The 14,674-nt window shown below is 45.2% G+C and overlaps 1 protein-coding gene across 2 annotated transcripts in view; it reads right to left on the minus strand.

The window, feature by feature from the left end:
- Nucleotides 1-4,829: 4,829 nt before the first annotated feature.
- TRADD (TNFRSF1A associated via death domain) overlaps nucleotides 4,830-14,674 on the minus strand; it is an 87,046-nt gene continuing 77,201 nt past the window's right edge. For both annotated transcript variants that reach the window (XM_077455186.1, XM_077455195.1), the window contains exons 4-5: nucleotides 9,277-9,475; nucleotides 4,830-5,307 (exon numbers count right to left, since the gene is read on the minus strand). In XM_077455186.1, coding sequence (XP_077311312.1) covers nucleotides 5,012-5,307; nucleotides 9,277-9,475 — 495 coding nt within the window. In that variant the 3' untranslated portion in view covers nucleotides 4,830-5,011. The remainder of the gene's footprint in view (nucleotides 5,308-9,276; nucleotides 9,476-14,674) is intronic.

Genomic DNA, 14,674 nt, shown 5'->3' on the forward strand with positions numbered 1-14,674 from the left:
AATGCAATCTATAGTAGCCCATTATGCTTTACCTTTGCAGGGAAACAAAGAGGAAGTAACACCCATCAGGGTTTACTTCCTCTTTAAATACTAACCAAAAGAAAGCTCTATTTGTGTGAAAAAAATGATATACATTTAATTTGGGTAAAGCTTTGCATTACTAAGCAATTGCCAGTTAAACTAGCACAGTGCTGAATAGAAAAAAAATGCCCGGGTCATGAAGGGAGTAAAACCTTCTGTGGTGGTCAGTTAGGGACACTCCAGCTTAAAACAGGGTCCCTAAATAAATATTATATACTGCTGATTTTGCTTGTTTCATTTGGTTTGAAACAAATATGGTTGCAAGATTTTTGTCATGGAGGCATTTAAAGGCCAAACTGGACAAAGACTCAATAAATCTGGACCACCTTCCCACATGCCTGTTTAATTACTTATCACTAATGGCCCCTACACACGATCCGAAAATCGTACGACAGATTGTCAGGGTTTTTTTTGGTTCCTAGTCTTATATTGAAAATGAAGAGTTTACAAAAATTCTCATACGACAGAATAAAAATTCACAAGTGATGTAATGTGTTGTAGTGTATTTGTATTGTATTTTCGAATGACAACTGTACTGATTAAATGAAAATCGTACGATCTTGTATCGTACGAGAAAAATGTTTGTGCTCATCCTATTGAATAATATCGGATGAACTGTTGCGATTGGCTCTCGAAAGCCGCGCACTAACGGTTTGATTATCGTACAACTGCGATTTATGCGATTTTCGGGTTAATGTGTACAGGCCATTGTATCCAACAGTCCAGACCCAGCAGAGTTATTTAATTAGGTCTAATTATATCAACCTGTCCCACCTGGCATTGTGCTCCCTTGTCACGTGAACACATGGCATAACCGGTGTGCAGTAACACGTCTCACATGTCTGTGTTTTACCCGTACCTTACTTGACACAAGGGAGCATTGGTGAAGGTCCTTTATAAAATGCTGCCACAACACCGAGTACAGACAGCTGAATCCTGTTCTTCCTTTCCACACTGATCCATCCATGTTCCAGGTCCTGGCTGGCTCCACTTCATAATGCGAATGTGCACCATGGTTCCATTAATTCCTATAGGTAGTCATACTCATGGTAGCCTCCAAAGGTGAAGTTGTTTGGAGCCTACTGTTATGCCGCGTACACCCGACCAGACTTTTCGACAGCAAAGGTCCGACGGAATGAATCCGCCAGACAATTTGATTGTGTGTGGGCTTCATCGGACCTTTGCTGTCTAAAAATCAGACGGACTTTAGATTTAGAACATGTTTCAACTGACTCAAGCCGGTCGAAAAATCAGTTTGTCTGTATGCTAGTCCGACGGACGAAAAACCGACGCTAGGGCAGCTATTGGTTACTGGCTATGAACTTCCTTATTCTAGTCCGGTCATACGTCACCAAGTTCGAATCCGTCGGACTTTGGTGTGATTGTGTGTGGCCAAGTCTATTATTTTGGAAAGTCCGTCGGAACTCTGAACGCTGAAAAGTCAGTCGGGAAGATCGTCGGACCTAGTCTGCTGGAAAGTCCGGTCGTGTGTACGCGGCATAATTGCTACGCTCCTTAGCCCTATCATCCTTGCTATTGGCCAAGTGAAATGTAATACTTTTACATGAGTCTTCATGCTATAGATGTTTTAGGCAGGCCATACATGATTTTTTTTTTTTTCATTCAACCATCAGGTTGGTATCAGATTTAAAGTCCAACTCCATCTTTTCTCCCCTTCCCCGCAAAAGCCTCCTCCCTTTCTCCCTGCACCCTCTCCCCATTCTCCATACACTTAAAATGTATGTGCATACTTACAATAAACCTCTTCTCTCTCTTTTCTCTGAGTTGGTCACCTGACAAGCATGGTCTTTCCTCTGGTGTCAATGGTTGGTGGTCCTCATCACTGCAGAGAACAGTGCTCAGATGTGAGTGCCATTTTCTGCAGCAGAGGCTGCATGATGATACACCACCAGGGGTTTATCTATGACAGCCTGGGATCAGAAGAAAGGTGGTGAATGGCCTTGGGATCTATTCATCCTTTTAGAGGACAGGCAGCCAGGTTTGTACAAAAGACATTTTTGAAAACTTTTTTTTTTTTTTTTCTAAACAGCAAGCAGTGAATAGAAACATACAAACCTGTAGTTGTGCTGAACTCCAGAAGCTTTTCCCAAAAAAAGGCAGGCAGAGGGTAAAGAACCAGTCACCAGCCTGCAAAAGGAGACAGTATGCCTCTGCATTCCTCTTGCCATTGCTTGCCATTCACAGCCAAGACAAGCTGCAGTTATGCATCGGCCGTCTCCTTCATCGCTGTTAGATCAGCAGCAGGAGAGAAGAGGGGGCGGGTCAGTACTCCTAACAAGGGTAAACCTCACATGAACATATTTTACACTGTATGAAAACTGTGTTTTAAAGCGTGAGTTCACCTTTTCATTAAAACAATTAAAAGTTGAACACTCTACAACAGCTGTTGCGGAACTACAAGTCCTATGAGGCAATGCAAGGCTGACCGTTACAAGCATGACTCCCAAAGGCAGAGACATGATGGGAACTGTAGTTCTGCAACAGCTGGGGGGGCCACAGGTTGAGCACCCATACTCTACAACCTCCCCATCGCCTCCCTGCACTTACATCCATGGGTGATGAGCTGTCAGTGCCCATGCAGCTGGTGTAGCAGAACAGGGATTTTAAATCCCAGCTGTTCTTCTTGTAAGGCTTCTGGGATGGATCAGAGTGATTCTGACCACGTGGTCAGAATCGATGCAATCTGTCCCGAAAGCCCTACAGAAAAAAGTTGAAGAGGAGCGGAGATTTTTAAATCCTGACCCACTAAACTGGCTGCGTGGGCACTGACAGCTCATCACCCATGGAGGTAAGTACAGTAGTGGGGATTGTGGGGGGGGGGGGGGTGAAGGGTGCTAGCTCATCTTTTAATTTTTTCCTGAAAAGGTGAACTAACCCTCTAAAGTAATTGTAAACTATAACCATGAACCTCTCCTTTTCTACCTTTTGACTTAATTGTACAAACAGGAGTGTTTTATGAAAGCAGTGTGCAAGATCATAACTTGAGCCCTCCTGCCAGAAAAAGAATTGGCAAACATTGGTTGTGGTTTTCAGTGGCTTTAGGTAGAACCTGCTGGTTACATCCATGATCCTTCTCAACAGGATTGCCAAATCCCCCCCGCCTTCAGCTTTTGTATACTGAAAACCAAAAAATTTTCACAGACAGCGCATTTTTTTACCGACAACCTGAAATATGACAGAAAGTCCTATTATAAAATGAATTGATATATATATATATATATATATATATATAAAACACAAAAAATTAAAAGTATAAAAAAACTTTTAATTTTAGGACACTTGCCTGTCCTGAGATCCCGCATTGTCAGCACCCCAGCCAATTTTTCAATCGGCCATCGGGTGCTGCCACTGCCATTCCTTCCGCAGCCGGCTCCCTACTGCGCACGTGTGAATCGCGCTGCGTTTTGTGAATAGCCCCGGCGGGGGATGGAGGAGGGGACCGAGCTTCCAGGGGAGGTCTCTTGGAAGGGTGAACAGGTACCTGTAAAAAAGTATCTGCTGCCCCCGAAAGGTGCCAAATGTGGCTGTGGAGGGGGGGGGGGGGGGGTGTTGGGTTTGGAGGAAGCTTCCCCTTTTGGGTGGAGCTCCGCTTTAAAACTGCCCATAAGTGATCTGCCCAGCTTTACAATTAAAAGTCAAAACATTGTGAGAAATGTGAGTATGACTAGGATTATGAAAGACCCAAGGAACCCCTGGGATTAAAGTGGTTCTAAAGGCTCAAGGTTTTTTTTAAAAAACCTTCTCTGTGCAGCATCCCCCCCCCCCCCCCCCCGAGCCTCCTCTCGATCCAGCGATGTGCACAAGTGCCTCAGCTCTCCAGGGACTCTGCCTCTTCATTGGCTGGGACAGCAGCAGGAGAAATCAGGTGTTAAATTACAGCCACTGAGCCAATCAGAAGAAAGAGGGGGAAGCTCTGTGTGTGAATGGACATGCAGAGCCGCAGCTCAGAAGCAAGCCTGCTTGAGTGCCCCAATTGCAAGCTGCTTGCCCTGGGGCACTCGACAGGAGGGAGGGGACAGGAGCGCCGGCGAGAAACCTGAGAAGAAGAGAATCGGGGCTGCTCTGTGCAAAGCCACCACACAAATGTATTTGCCAGCACTTCAGCGTTGCCAAGAGAGCAGCTTTTCTTAGGTGATTCTACTTCTTGGCTCCTCCTGTGCCCCAAAGCACCCAGGGATCTGTTGTCTAGAAACCCAGTCATCCCTTTTATATGGCTGTTGCTTTGGACCACATCTCCCAAGATTCCCAGTATCCTGCATGGAAGTCTATGGGTTTGCTTGGCTTCAGTTCTGCCCCTGCTGACCGGAGGAAATGGTGCAGCATAGATTCAGTATCTCTGCAAATGGGACTAAGCAATTTTTCCATCTCCATCCAGATCCAGTCCACAATCTGACTACACAAGTTTGTGCGTTTCATATACTTGTGGACATAATTATACATCTTTTCATTATTTTTTTAAGAAGTGTGCTTGCTGTTTATTAAAGACATTTTAAAAATAATCCTGAATGTCAGTTACACAGATCATACATAGGGAACTTTTCCTATATTGAAGAGTCTATCTTGTACATGACATTAGATGTATGCCATGACACAGCTTCGGTATATACAGATTAGGTAGGTAACTGTTGCTTTCATAAAAGAATAAACATTTTAACAAATAAAGATTTTTCCCACATACCTTATATAAAAAAATCTAGCAATGCAATGATGTAACAAACATAATGAGCTGTAATTATATGACAAATTTTACTATTTTGTACAGCCGATAAAATTCCATGATGGCATATTTGACTGGAGACCATAGTGCTGTAGAGCATAAACAGAGGGTTAGTCTCCAAATCACCTTCTATACATCTGAGAAAACGGTATTTTAAACTAAGCAGGGTTCTTATAGAGATTCCTAATCCAATCATATTTCTTCCGAAGACAAAAGTTTCTCAGCTATTACATTGAGTTCGCATTCCATGAGTGCATCCACCAGTCTCTTTAATGTGGCCTTCTTGCCCTCACCATCCATAAAACATCTCAATAACTGATAGGCCTGTTCGTAAAGACCTTCTTTGTCATATTCGTATGCTAGGTTGTCTATTTTGGGGTCTTCTAGAGCCCGACAATTTTTCTTCAATGACCGTCCCACCTTCTTCCAAGACTTGCCCACCAAATTTGCAAACCGCTGTTGGTGTTCTGAAGTCAGAGGTTTGTCAGCTGTAAAAAAGAATTGGAGGATGAAATTAGAAAAGCAGTCAATGGAAATTACAAGAAAGTCCTAAGAGGATGACTCCCAGGGGCGGACTGACCAGTCGGTCACTCGGGCGCCGACCCGTGGGCCCAAGGCCAATAGGGGCCCAGTCGAGGCGATGCATAGTAGCCCATTATGCTTTAACCTTGCAGGAAAACAAAGAGGAAGTAAACCCTGATGGGGTTTACTTCCTCTTTAAAGACCACTCTGGGTCCTACTGTCAGGCACTCCGGGATCAGAACCAGTTGTAGTATGTCAATTTTTACCACTTGAAGACCAAGTCTTTTCTGACACTTTTTGTTTAAAAGTAAAAACATTATAGGTATAGTTTTTTTTAGTAGCAACCCTACAGAATAAAATGGCGATCGCACTTTTTTATATCACATGATATTTGCGCAGCATTTATTTTATTTTTTTAAATATACTTTAATGAAGTTTAATGCAAAAAAACACAATATATGACCCAATTATTGATAATATATAAAAGATTATGTATTATGTAACGTTGAGTATATAGATACATAACATGTCACGTTTTAAAATTGTGCATGCTCGTGGAATGGCAGCAAACTACGTTACTTAAAATTCTCCATTAACATCTTTTATAGGTTACCTGTTTAGAGTTACAGAGGAGGTCTAGCTGTAAAATTATTGCTCCCGCTCTAACATTTGCAATGATACCTCATATGTGTGGTATGAACACCTCTTGCATATGCGCGTGCTACTTATGCATGAGTTTACTTCTGCGCATAAGCACGTGGGGATAGAGGCGCTTTCCTTTTTTTTTTTGTGTCCCTTTTTTTTCTGATTGGTTTTAGTCTTATTACAAAGAATGTAAACACCCCTTGCAAAAGCAATAAGGGTGACAGGTCCTCTTTATGGAGAGATCTGGGGTCTACAGTATAAGACCCCAAATCCCTCTTTGCCTTTAAAAGCAAAAAGGAAAAAAACAAAAAAAGATGATCTTTTGTTTAAAAAAAAAAAGTTAATTCTGCCCTAGACCAGAAGTGATGTCATGATGTTGCACCCATCTTCCAACATTATAAGGCGATCAGAGACAATCTGGTCTCTGGTCACCTCTATAGCCAGCCACGTGAACCCTCGGATTGTTTCCTGGGCACACCGTTAAAAAAACGTAAGCCCGAGAAACACAGACAGGTGGCTTCTGAAAACAATCCAGCGGCTAATTAGCTGCTTGGACTGCCCACTTTCATGAGAAAGCTAATTCCTGGCTGAAAATAAAAAATACAGGGGTTATGGCTGATAGCTTCAACCATAAAACTGGTAAACCACTAGCAAAATGCAATTGAAGCCCCCAAAAATGCTAGTAGGTATAGCTTTTGGCATGATACTTGGTATGTCTTCAGGCAAAAAAACAAAAACAAACTGCTTGCTAGCAATCTTTTAGTCGTGTGCTGTCCGGGGCACATCTGCAAGTTGCCGGCAAATGAGCCAAGTGGCAGAATAATGTAACTCCAGCACGCAAGCTACATCACCACTGATCAGCCAATGTCCAAAGATAGGAGGCACAGGATCTGGAAGAAGTGGTGAAGAGCGTAGCAGCAACAGTGCTGGATCAGCGATGGGGATATCTAACCTTTATTTGCTGGAGGCGGGGTATACTTCTACATTATGGCAGCAGGTATTTCTGTGGACCCACGGCAGCTAAGTTTTATACTTTAACCAAAGCAGAGAACAGCTAGAAGTTAAAATTACATACAGTGTATATGTCTTCTGAAAAAAAAAGAAAACGTTCAAAAATATAAAATATAATAATATTTTTAATATACATATGATCAGGCAGCCTAAAGTTGTCAGTCGATAGGAATATTTATTATAGGAAAAAAGTAGTATGTCCATAGGGCAGACTTTATACCCATCAGATTTCTAGAAGGTAAAGTTGAGTGCTACACTGAGTTTTCACATCTGCTATCTAGGGATTGACAAAGTTGTGACATGAGAAAGGGAGCAATAAACTGCTCATGATAGTCCCTATGCAGGGCTACTCATAAGGCAGTATAGACAGCCCTCCAATACCAGGCCCCATCAGTTCATAAGGGGGACCTGGGCACCTGATGAGCAGAAACAAATCCTTCTGTGGCTCCCCCTGAAGCCCACAACTTCTGTTCCTCTCCCTTCCACCACCTTTCACCTGCTGCGGGAAAAAGACAAAGGGTAATTAATTGCTTCCAGGATCCGTGCCCCCCCCCCCCCCCATGCACGTCCCTCCAGCTGATATGTTGATCAGCTGGTATAACGTCAACACTGCGCATGTTCACATAGTCAGAGGCATTATCCAACAATCTGCAAAGAGCAGAGGGAGAATCAAATTGTTCGATTCTGCCTCGTTCTCTCTGTGCATGCGGGAGACTTGAGCTACATCACAGGAGGATTTGGGGCAGATTTTGGTGTGTTGCAGGATGATGTCAAGTCTCTCACATGCGCAGAGACAGCGATGCCGAATCTGACAACTAGATTCTCCCTCTGCGGGTTGTAGATCCTCGGATAATATCTCCGATGATATGCGCATGCGCAGTGTTGACATCACGCCAGCTGATCAACATATCAGCTGGAGTGACGTTAATGTCAAGGCTGGGCTCAGCCCTTCCTTCTCAAAGCTGGCCGCACAGCTGTCAGCTAATTGCCAGCTCCTATCTCTCCACAGTGACTCACCGGTTGATGATATCCTGCTCGTCAGTCCTGCCTACTTAAGCCGTCCAGCCCAGATGATGTCTGCCTTTGCCTTGGTCACATCTCTAGAGACACTCTCCTGTGTTCCTGTTAAAGACTTGCTTGGCTGATATTCCTTCTAGCTCCAGATCCTGCTTACTGTTCTATTACACTCCCCTCTGGCTCCCCGACGTTTTGGCTTGTCTGACTGTCCATTCCGGTTCCTGAACTCTGGTTATGTTTTGACTACGTTTACTCTGTTTACCTGTTTTTTATTATTATTAAACAAGTGTGATTTAACTGTACTTCTGTCTCAGCTGATTTATGGTTTCTGACAGTTATGTCCTGCGCATGAGCATATCGTCAGAGGCATTATCCGACGAGATGCACTATTAAATTAGAACACTGTCTCTCATTCTCTCATTACTGCTGACTGCAGCTGTTGCAGGAGCACACAGAGGAGGATCAGGTCAGCTCATGGACACACTATAAAAAGAGTGTGCACTGCTGTTACCTGACCATTCACAGATTGTAACTACTACAGGGGGAAGGTTCTGGAACTGATCTTTGTAATTGATTTAAAAGGCCCTGTTCACATCAGGCGATTTGGGATCACGGGTGGAATCGCCACGATTCCAAATGGCGTTGCAATCATGGCAAAACACAACGCGTGTTGTTTATGTTCATTATTAATAGCACCTCAAACGCGATTGTTGAGTGACAGAATCGCGCGGCAATTGTGGCAAACAGCATCGCACTAAGCTTGTCGCCCAAAAAAAAATGCTTTTTTTTTGCCGTCCAGCTTTACCGCGATTGCTATACAATTCAGTACAGTTTTATCTTTTAGATTTAATTGAAATTTTAATTGAAATTTTTTTAAGTTATGTTTTTGTAATATTTATTTTTGTGTATTTTTAACCGAATATATTGTTTTAAAATTTTCTACAGGGAAGGGGGAACCTTGGCACTCCAGATGTTTTGGAACTACATTTCCCATGATGCTCCTGCACTCTGCAGTGTAGAGGAGCTTCATGGGAAATGTAGTTCCAAAACATCTGGGGTACCAAGGTTCACTATTACTGTTCTAGGTTATGTTAAAAATATTTAATGAAAAGAAAAATTCAGGTTCATAGGATTTAAAAGCTTGCAGTTGTTAAAGTGTGATTAAAGATTACACACATTGTGATATTCAAATATGTCATCTGAACACTCTGAAACATTGCTCAGTGAATTAATTGTTTTTACATACTGGCATTTCTACTTACCATAATCCTGTCCTTGGAAATGGAATGTGCTGGGTTCAGATGAGAATGAGCGGAGGGGGAGGGGAGGAGAGACCTGACTCGAGTTCTCTAATGGAGAGGTAGAAAAGGAGCTGTTCTCCGTGGAGCTGCTGGATCCCAGAGACAAATTTCTGAAGTTTTCTTCCAGCTTAGCAAGGCCTTCATCCTTCACGTAACTCGGCTAAAATATAAACATGTCATTTTAGATCAGTATAAATATGTGTTAAAGTGGTTGTAAAGGTTAAAACTAATGCAGAGCATGCATTATGGTAAAAACCTTCCATGGTAAGCTCCCCCCAAATACTTTTCTGAGCCCAATGTTGATCCATGACTGTGCCCGATAGCACAGTCATGTGCCGCTCTCTCTCTGCTCACAGGATTTAGAGCCCATTGGCTCCTGCTGCTTTCAATCAAATCCTGTGGGGGCAGAACTGAGCTGCACTGTGTAGGTCAATAGACACACACAGCCCAGCTCAGAATTGAGCCAGCATGAGTGCCCTTATTTATTTGTATAATCTTTATTTTTGCAAAAGGCAAGTGACATGTCATGTTCAACATTTGTATTTAAATAAAATGGGCTCATTGTACATAAACATTGCATACAGGTAGATTGAACACAGAAGTAGGAATACAGTAAAAGAAAAAAGTACAGTGGGAATATCTTATGAGGTAGCCGAAAGGCTATCCCCGTAAAGGGTTTAAGGAGGTCATAGTGGGGGATGTCCCAGAGGATATCTTAGATATGCGTGTGAGACAATTGATGCGTATAGGCCTCGGCTTGGCAGCCTCACCATGGGTGTTAAGCCAGGAGGGGCTGTCATTAATTCCTTAATGAAAGTATGGTCTCCTAGACCGGGGCAGAAAGAGGGGGGACAAAACAGCCTCCTGCCAACCTCCCCTTGCACCACGCGCATGCCAGAGGCACCAGAGAGCAATATATTGAACACTCCGTGGGGATAAACAGTGCTCCCCTTAAAGAAGGGGCCCGCCCCGTGAGCGCAGAGGCATCAGGCATCATGTCCATTAACATCGTGGTGTGTAAATACTAAACCGACCTTCGTACAATGGAAGATACGTGCCATTCCTGAGGGGTTTAAAAGAAAGAATGAGGGAAAGAGAGGAGGAAAGAGGGAACAATCAGGTCATACCTGGAGTCTTGTGAGGTTTTCAAAAGCCTACGAGTCTTAAGGGATGGTTCTGCCAGTTCTAGCAAGGCTGTGTCTAAACTGGAGGGCATGTGACTTGGTATCCACTCCTCCACCTCCCGGATGTCACTCAACCTGTTGATCCACTCTTCCCGGGTAGGGACTCTGGGCTGTTTCCAATAAGCTGGAAGCAGGCGCCTTGCTGCGTTTAGTAAATGGGGCAGTGTGCTTTTTTTATATTGGCTAACTGGGATCGGGGGGGATGTGTAGGAGGAAGTGTGTCAGAGATAGAGGAACGTCTAGCCCCAGTATATCTTTTATTTGGTCCTTGATATCTTCCCAAAAGGATTTGATTAGGGGACATTCCCACCATATATGGATAAGCGTACCTCTATGTCCTCTCCAAAAAAGTTCTGACCCGGAGGGATAAATACGTGCCAAGTCCGGGACAGTATCTTATAGTTTTTTTCCTGCGTTTTGGAGTCAATTGAGGATTAGTGAGTGAGCTGATATAGGTGAGTTAATTGTGCCTCAGTAAGTTCGTGACCTAAGTCCCTTTCCCACCTTCGAATATAGACGGGCTTAGGTTTGTGTGTGGAAGAGCCCAGTAGTCGGTACAGTTCTGACACCATGTGAGGTATTGGTTCATCATCTACAAAGAGTTGTTTGAATGGGGTGATGGAAGAGGGGTCCCTGATGGAGTGGCCATGTGTCTCAAAAAAATGGTGTAGTTGTCTATACCTCCAGAAGTTAATGCGTGAGCCCTGATGTTTGGCTTGGAGGGTGTCAAAACTTAAAAGCTTACCATCCTTCATTAGTTTGCCACAACTGGAGTTGTCGTCATCTACCCATGGCCCAAAAAGGGCCATTTACTTGTCTGGGCGAAACCATAGGTACCCGCCCAGTGGGGCCAGCGGGGACATGGGGGGTGGCTGTTTTCAGGAGTGGATTGATCCTGTCCCAGACTAAGAGCACGTGAGCTGTCAGCGGAGAGCTTGTTTCAGACAGCTACCTGTGTTTCCCGGGTTAGCCATGGTGCGTAGGTTACATTCCTGCATGCTAAGCTTTTCTCCAGGGAGACCCATAGCTTGGAGTGGGTATGGAAGCGCCAATTGAGTATCCCCTGGAGGACCATGGCCCGGTAGTAGCGGCATATATCTGGGATTCCCAAACCACCCTCACGTTTTGGGCTTTTCAGCACCCTTAGGGCTATTCTGGGTTTCTGTGCGTTCCATATAAACTCAGACAGCATGCTGGACAGACGGTCGAAGAAAAGTCTAGGTAGGGTTATTGGTATCATTTGTAGGAAGAAGAGTATACATGGCAGAATATTCATTTTTATGATGTTTACCCGTCCCAACCACGTGAAGGCGATCCGCATCCATTGTAAGCCCTTGTACACACGGTCAGACATTCCGACAACAAAATCCGTTGGATTTTGTCCAACGGATTTTGTCCGAAACTTGTGTTGCATACACACAGTCAGACAAAGTTGTCAGAAAATCCGATCGTACGTAACGTGATGACGTTATTTCATTACGACGGGACTTCGTTCAGGCTAGTAGCCAATAGCTTTGGTCTAGGAATTTGATCTGAGCATGCGTGGCACTTTGTCCGATCGGAATTCTCTACAAATGATAGGACAAAGTCCCATCGGACCATGTTTATAGCCCAGCTCTAAAACTTTGTCGGTCGGGTATTCCGACGGAAACAGTCCGATGGAGCCCAAACACGGTCGGATTATCCGACAACACGGTCCAATCGGACATTTTCCGTCGGAATGTCCAACCGTGTGTACAAGGGCTAAGAGGTCCCTTTTAACCACATTAAGCAGCTGGGGGTAGTTGGCAGTAGGGATGAGCTTCGTGTTCGAGTCGAACATACGTTCGACTCGAACATTGGCTGTTCGTCCGTTTGGCGAAATCCGAACATTTTGGTCCGTTCGCGTCAAATTCGTGTGGCGCTCACGGCCCACAATGCACTGCGATGGCGCAGTGCATTGCTGGCTCATGATTGGCCAAGCATGCACTGTGACCCCGCATGCTTGGCCAATCGCAGCGCCAGCAGCGAGGAGAGCCATGATTGGCCACAGGCAGGATGCCTGTGGCCAATCATAGCTCAGGCTGTGTAGTGCACGCCCCACACTATATAAGGCCGCCATCGCGGCGGCCTCGTGTAGTGTGTTGGCGTCTGAAGCAGTGGGTGTTCTGTGTACCTTCAACACAGTACACACCGATCGTTTTCGGCCGATTTTCTATCTTGCTGTTGTGTAGTGGTTATTGTCTGTGTGCCCTGACCGCAGTATACACCGCTATATTCACCTCACCTATATAGCTAGTGATCTATCTTTTATAATAGAGCTTGCAGTCAGTAGTGTTAGGAGATAGTGCGTGCTGTCTGCGTGCTCTGTACCCAGTACATACCGCTATATACACCTACATAGCTGTTCTCTATTTGAGACCACTTGCCATCTGCAGGAGTTATTGGAAGTTGTGTGTGCCTCCAGCACAGCACAGTATACATCTGTATATACCCCTTTATCTCTGGTGTTCTCTGGTTATTGTCTGCGTGCCCTGACCGCAGTATACACCGCTAAATTCACCTCACCTATATAGCTAGTAGTAGTGATCTATCTTTTATAATAGAGCTTGCAGTCAGTAGTGTTAGGAGATAGTGCGTGCTGTCTGCGTGCTCTGTACCCAGTAGTGTTAGGAGATAGTGCGTGCTGTCTGCGTGCTCTGTACCCAGTACATACCGCTATATCCACCTACATAGCTGTTCTCTATTTGAGCCCACTTGCCATCTGCAGGAGTTATTGGAAGTTGTGTGTGCCTCCAGCACAGCACAGTATACATCTGTATATACCCCTTTATCTCTGGTGTTCTATAATAAAGGCATCTGCAGGAGTTAGTGGGTGTTGTGTGCCTCCAGCACAATATACACTACCCAACTGCTGTTTTACCCAACTCCCTTCAGGCCATTACCATGTCTGGAAGGCCAGCAAGGAGAGGCAGACAGGCGCGAGCCGATAAAAGAGGGCAAGCAGGCTCTGTGTCTAGAGACAACAGTGCTGGTCGTGGACGCGGTGCATTGTCATCAGCACGTGGCCATGGGACATGCTTGTCCTTCTTTTCGGCAGCTGGACATGTTGAACCACAACATGCCAACGACTTGGTAGAGTGGATGACCAAGCCCTCTTCATCCTCCTCATCCTCTCTCACCCAGTCTCAGGGTAGTAGCAAAGCAGCTGCCAACGCATTGTCTTCCCTCCTCTCAATGTCATCATCAGTGACTCCTTCCCTAGACCCACCACGTCCTCCTGAGGAGTCTCCTGAACTCTTTGAGCACAGTGTTGGGTACATGCTCCAGGAGGATGCCCAGTGTTTTGTGGGCTCTGATGATGACACTCAGCTAGAGGAAGGCAGTAGCGTGAGCGCAGAGAGAGGGGATGCTCAAGAAGGACAGCAATCTGGCAGTCATGTTCCACAAGCTGCAACATACTGCCAGGTTTGCTACAGCGATGAAGAGGGAGGGGATGATGAGGGCACTGACTCCACGTGGGTGCCTGGAAGGAGGGAGGAGGAGGAGGAGGAGGCACATGTCCAACGAGGCAGGATGCCCTCCGGGGGCCAGCTTAGGGGCAGCACACCGACTGAATCACACCGCAGAGCTCCGCCTGTGCAGAGTGCTGCCTCTGCGCGTTATTCTAAAAGTTCTTTGGTGTGGGCCTTTTTTGAGACGAGTGCATCAGATCGCACCGCTGCTATTTGCAACATATGTCTCAAGCGTATCTCACGTGGCCAAAACATCAGCCGCTTGGGCACCACATGCTTGACCAGACATATGTTGACCTGCCATGCAGCTCGTTGGCAAGCGTACCTCAAAGACCCACACCAAAGAACAAAGCAGACCTCTCCTTGCTCCTCATCAGCTGGCATCTCCAACCCCACTAGACCTTCAGTCCTCTCTGAAACCTGCTCTGAGAGGAATGAAGGTGTAGAATTAGGTGTGTCACAGCCAAGTGCTTCCAGGAACTCTGCTAGCGGTACACCCACGTCCGATTATAGCAGGCAAATGTCCCTGCCCCAGCTGCTGGACCGGCGGAAGAAGTTCACTCCCAGCCATCCACATGCCCAGCGGTTGAATGCTAGCTTGGCTAAATTGCTAACACTTCAACTGCTGCCTTTTCAGTTGGTAGACTCGGCCCCCTTCCTTGAGTTTGTACAATGTGCGGT

Source organism: Lithobates pipiens, unplaced genomic scaffold, assembly GCF_037356315.1.
Source record: "Lithobates pipiens isolate NorthernLeopardFrog02 unplaced genomic scaffold, aLitPip1_a1.2 Scaffold_10, whole genome shotgun sequence".
Classification (NCBI taxonomy): Eukaryota; Metazoa; Chordata; class Amphibia; order Anura; family Ranidae; genus Lithobates; species Lithobates pipiens.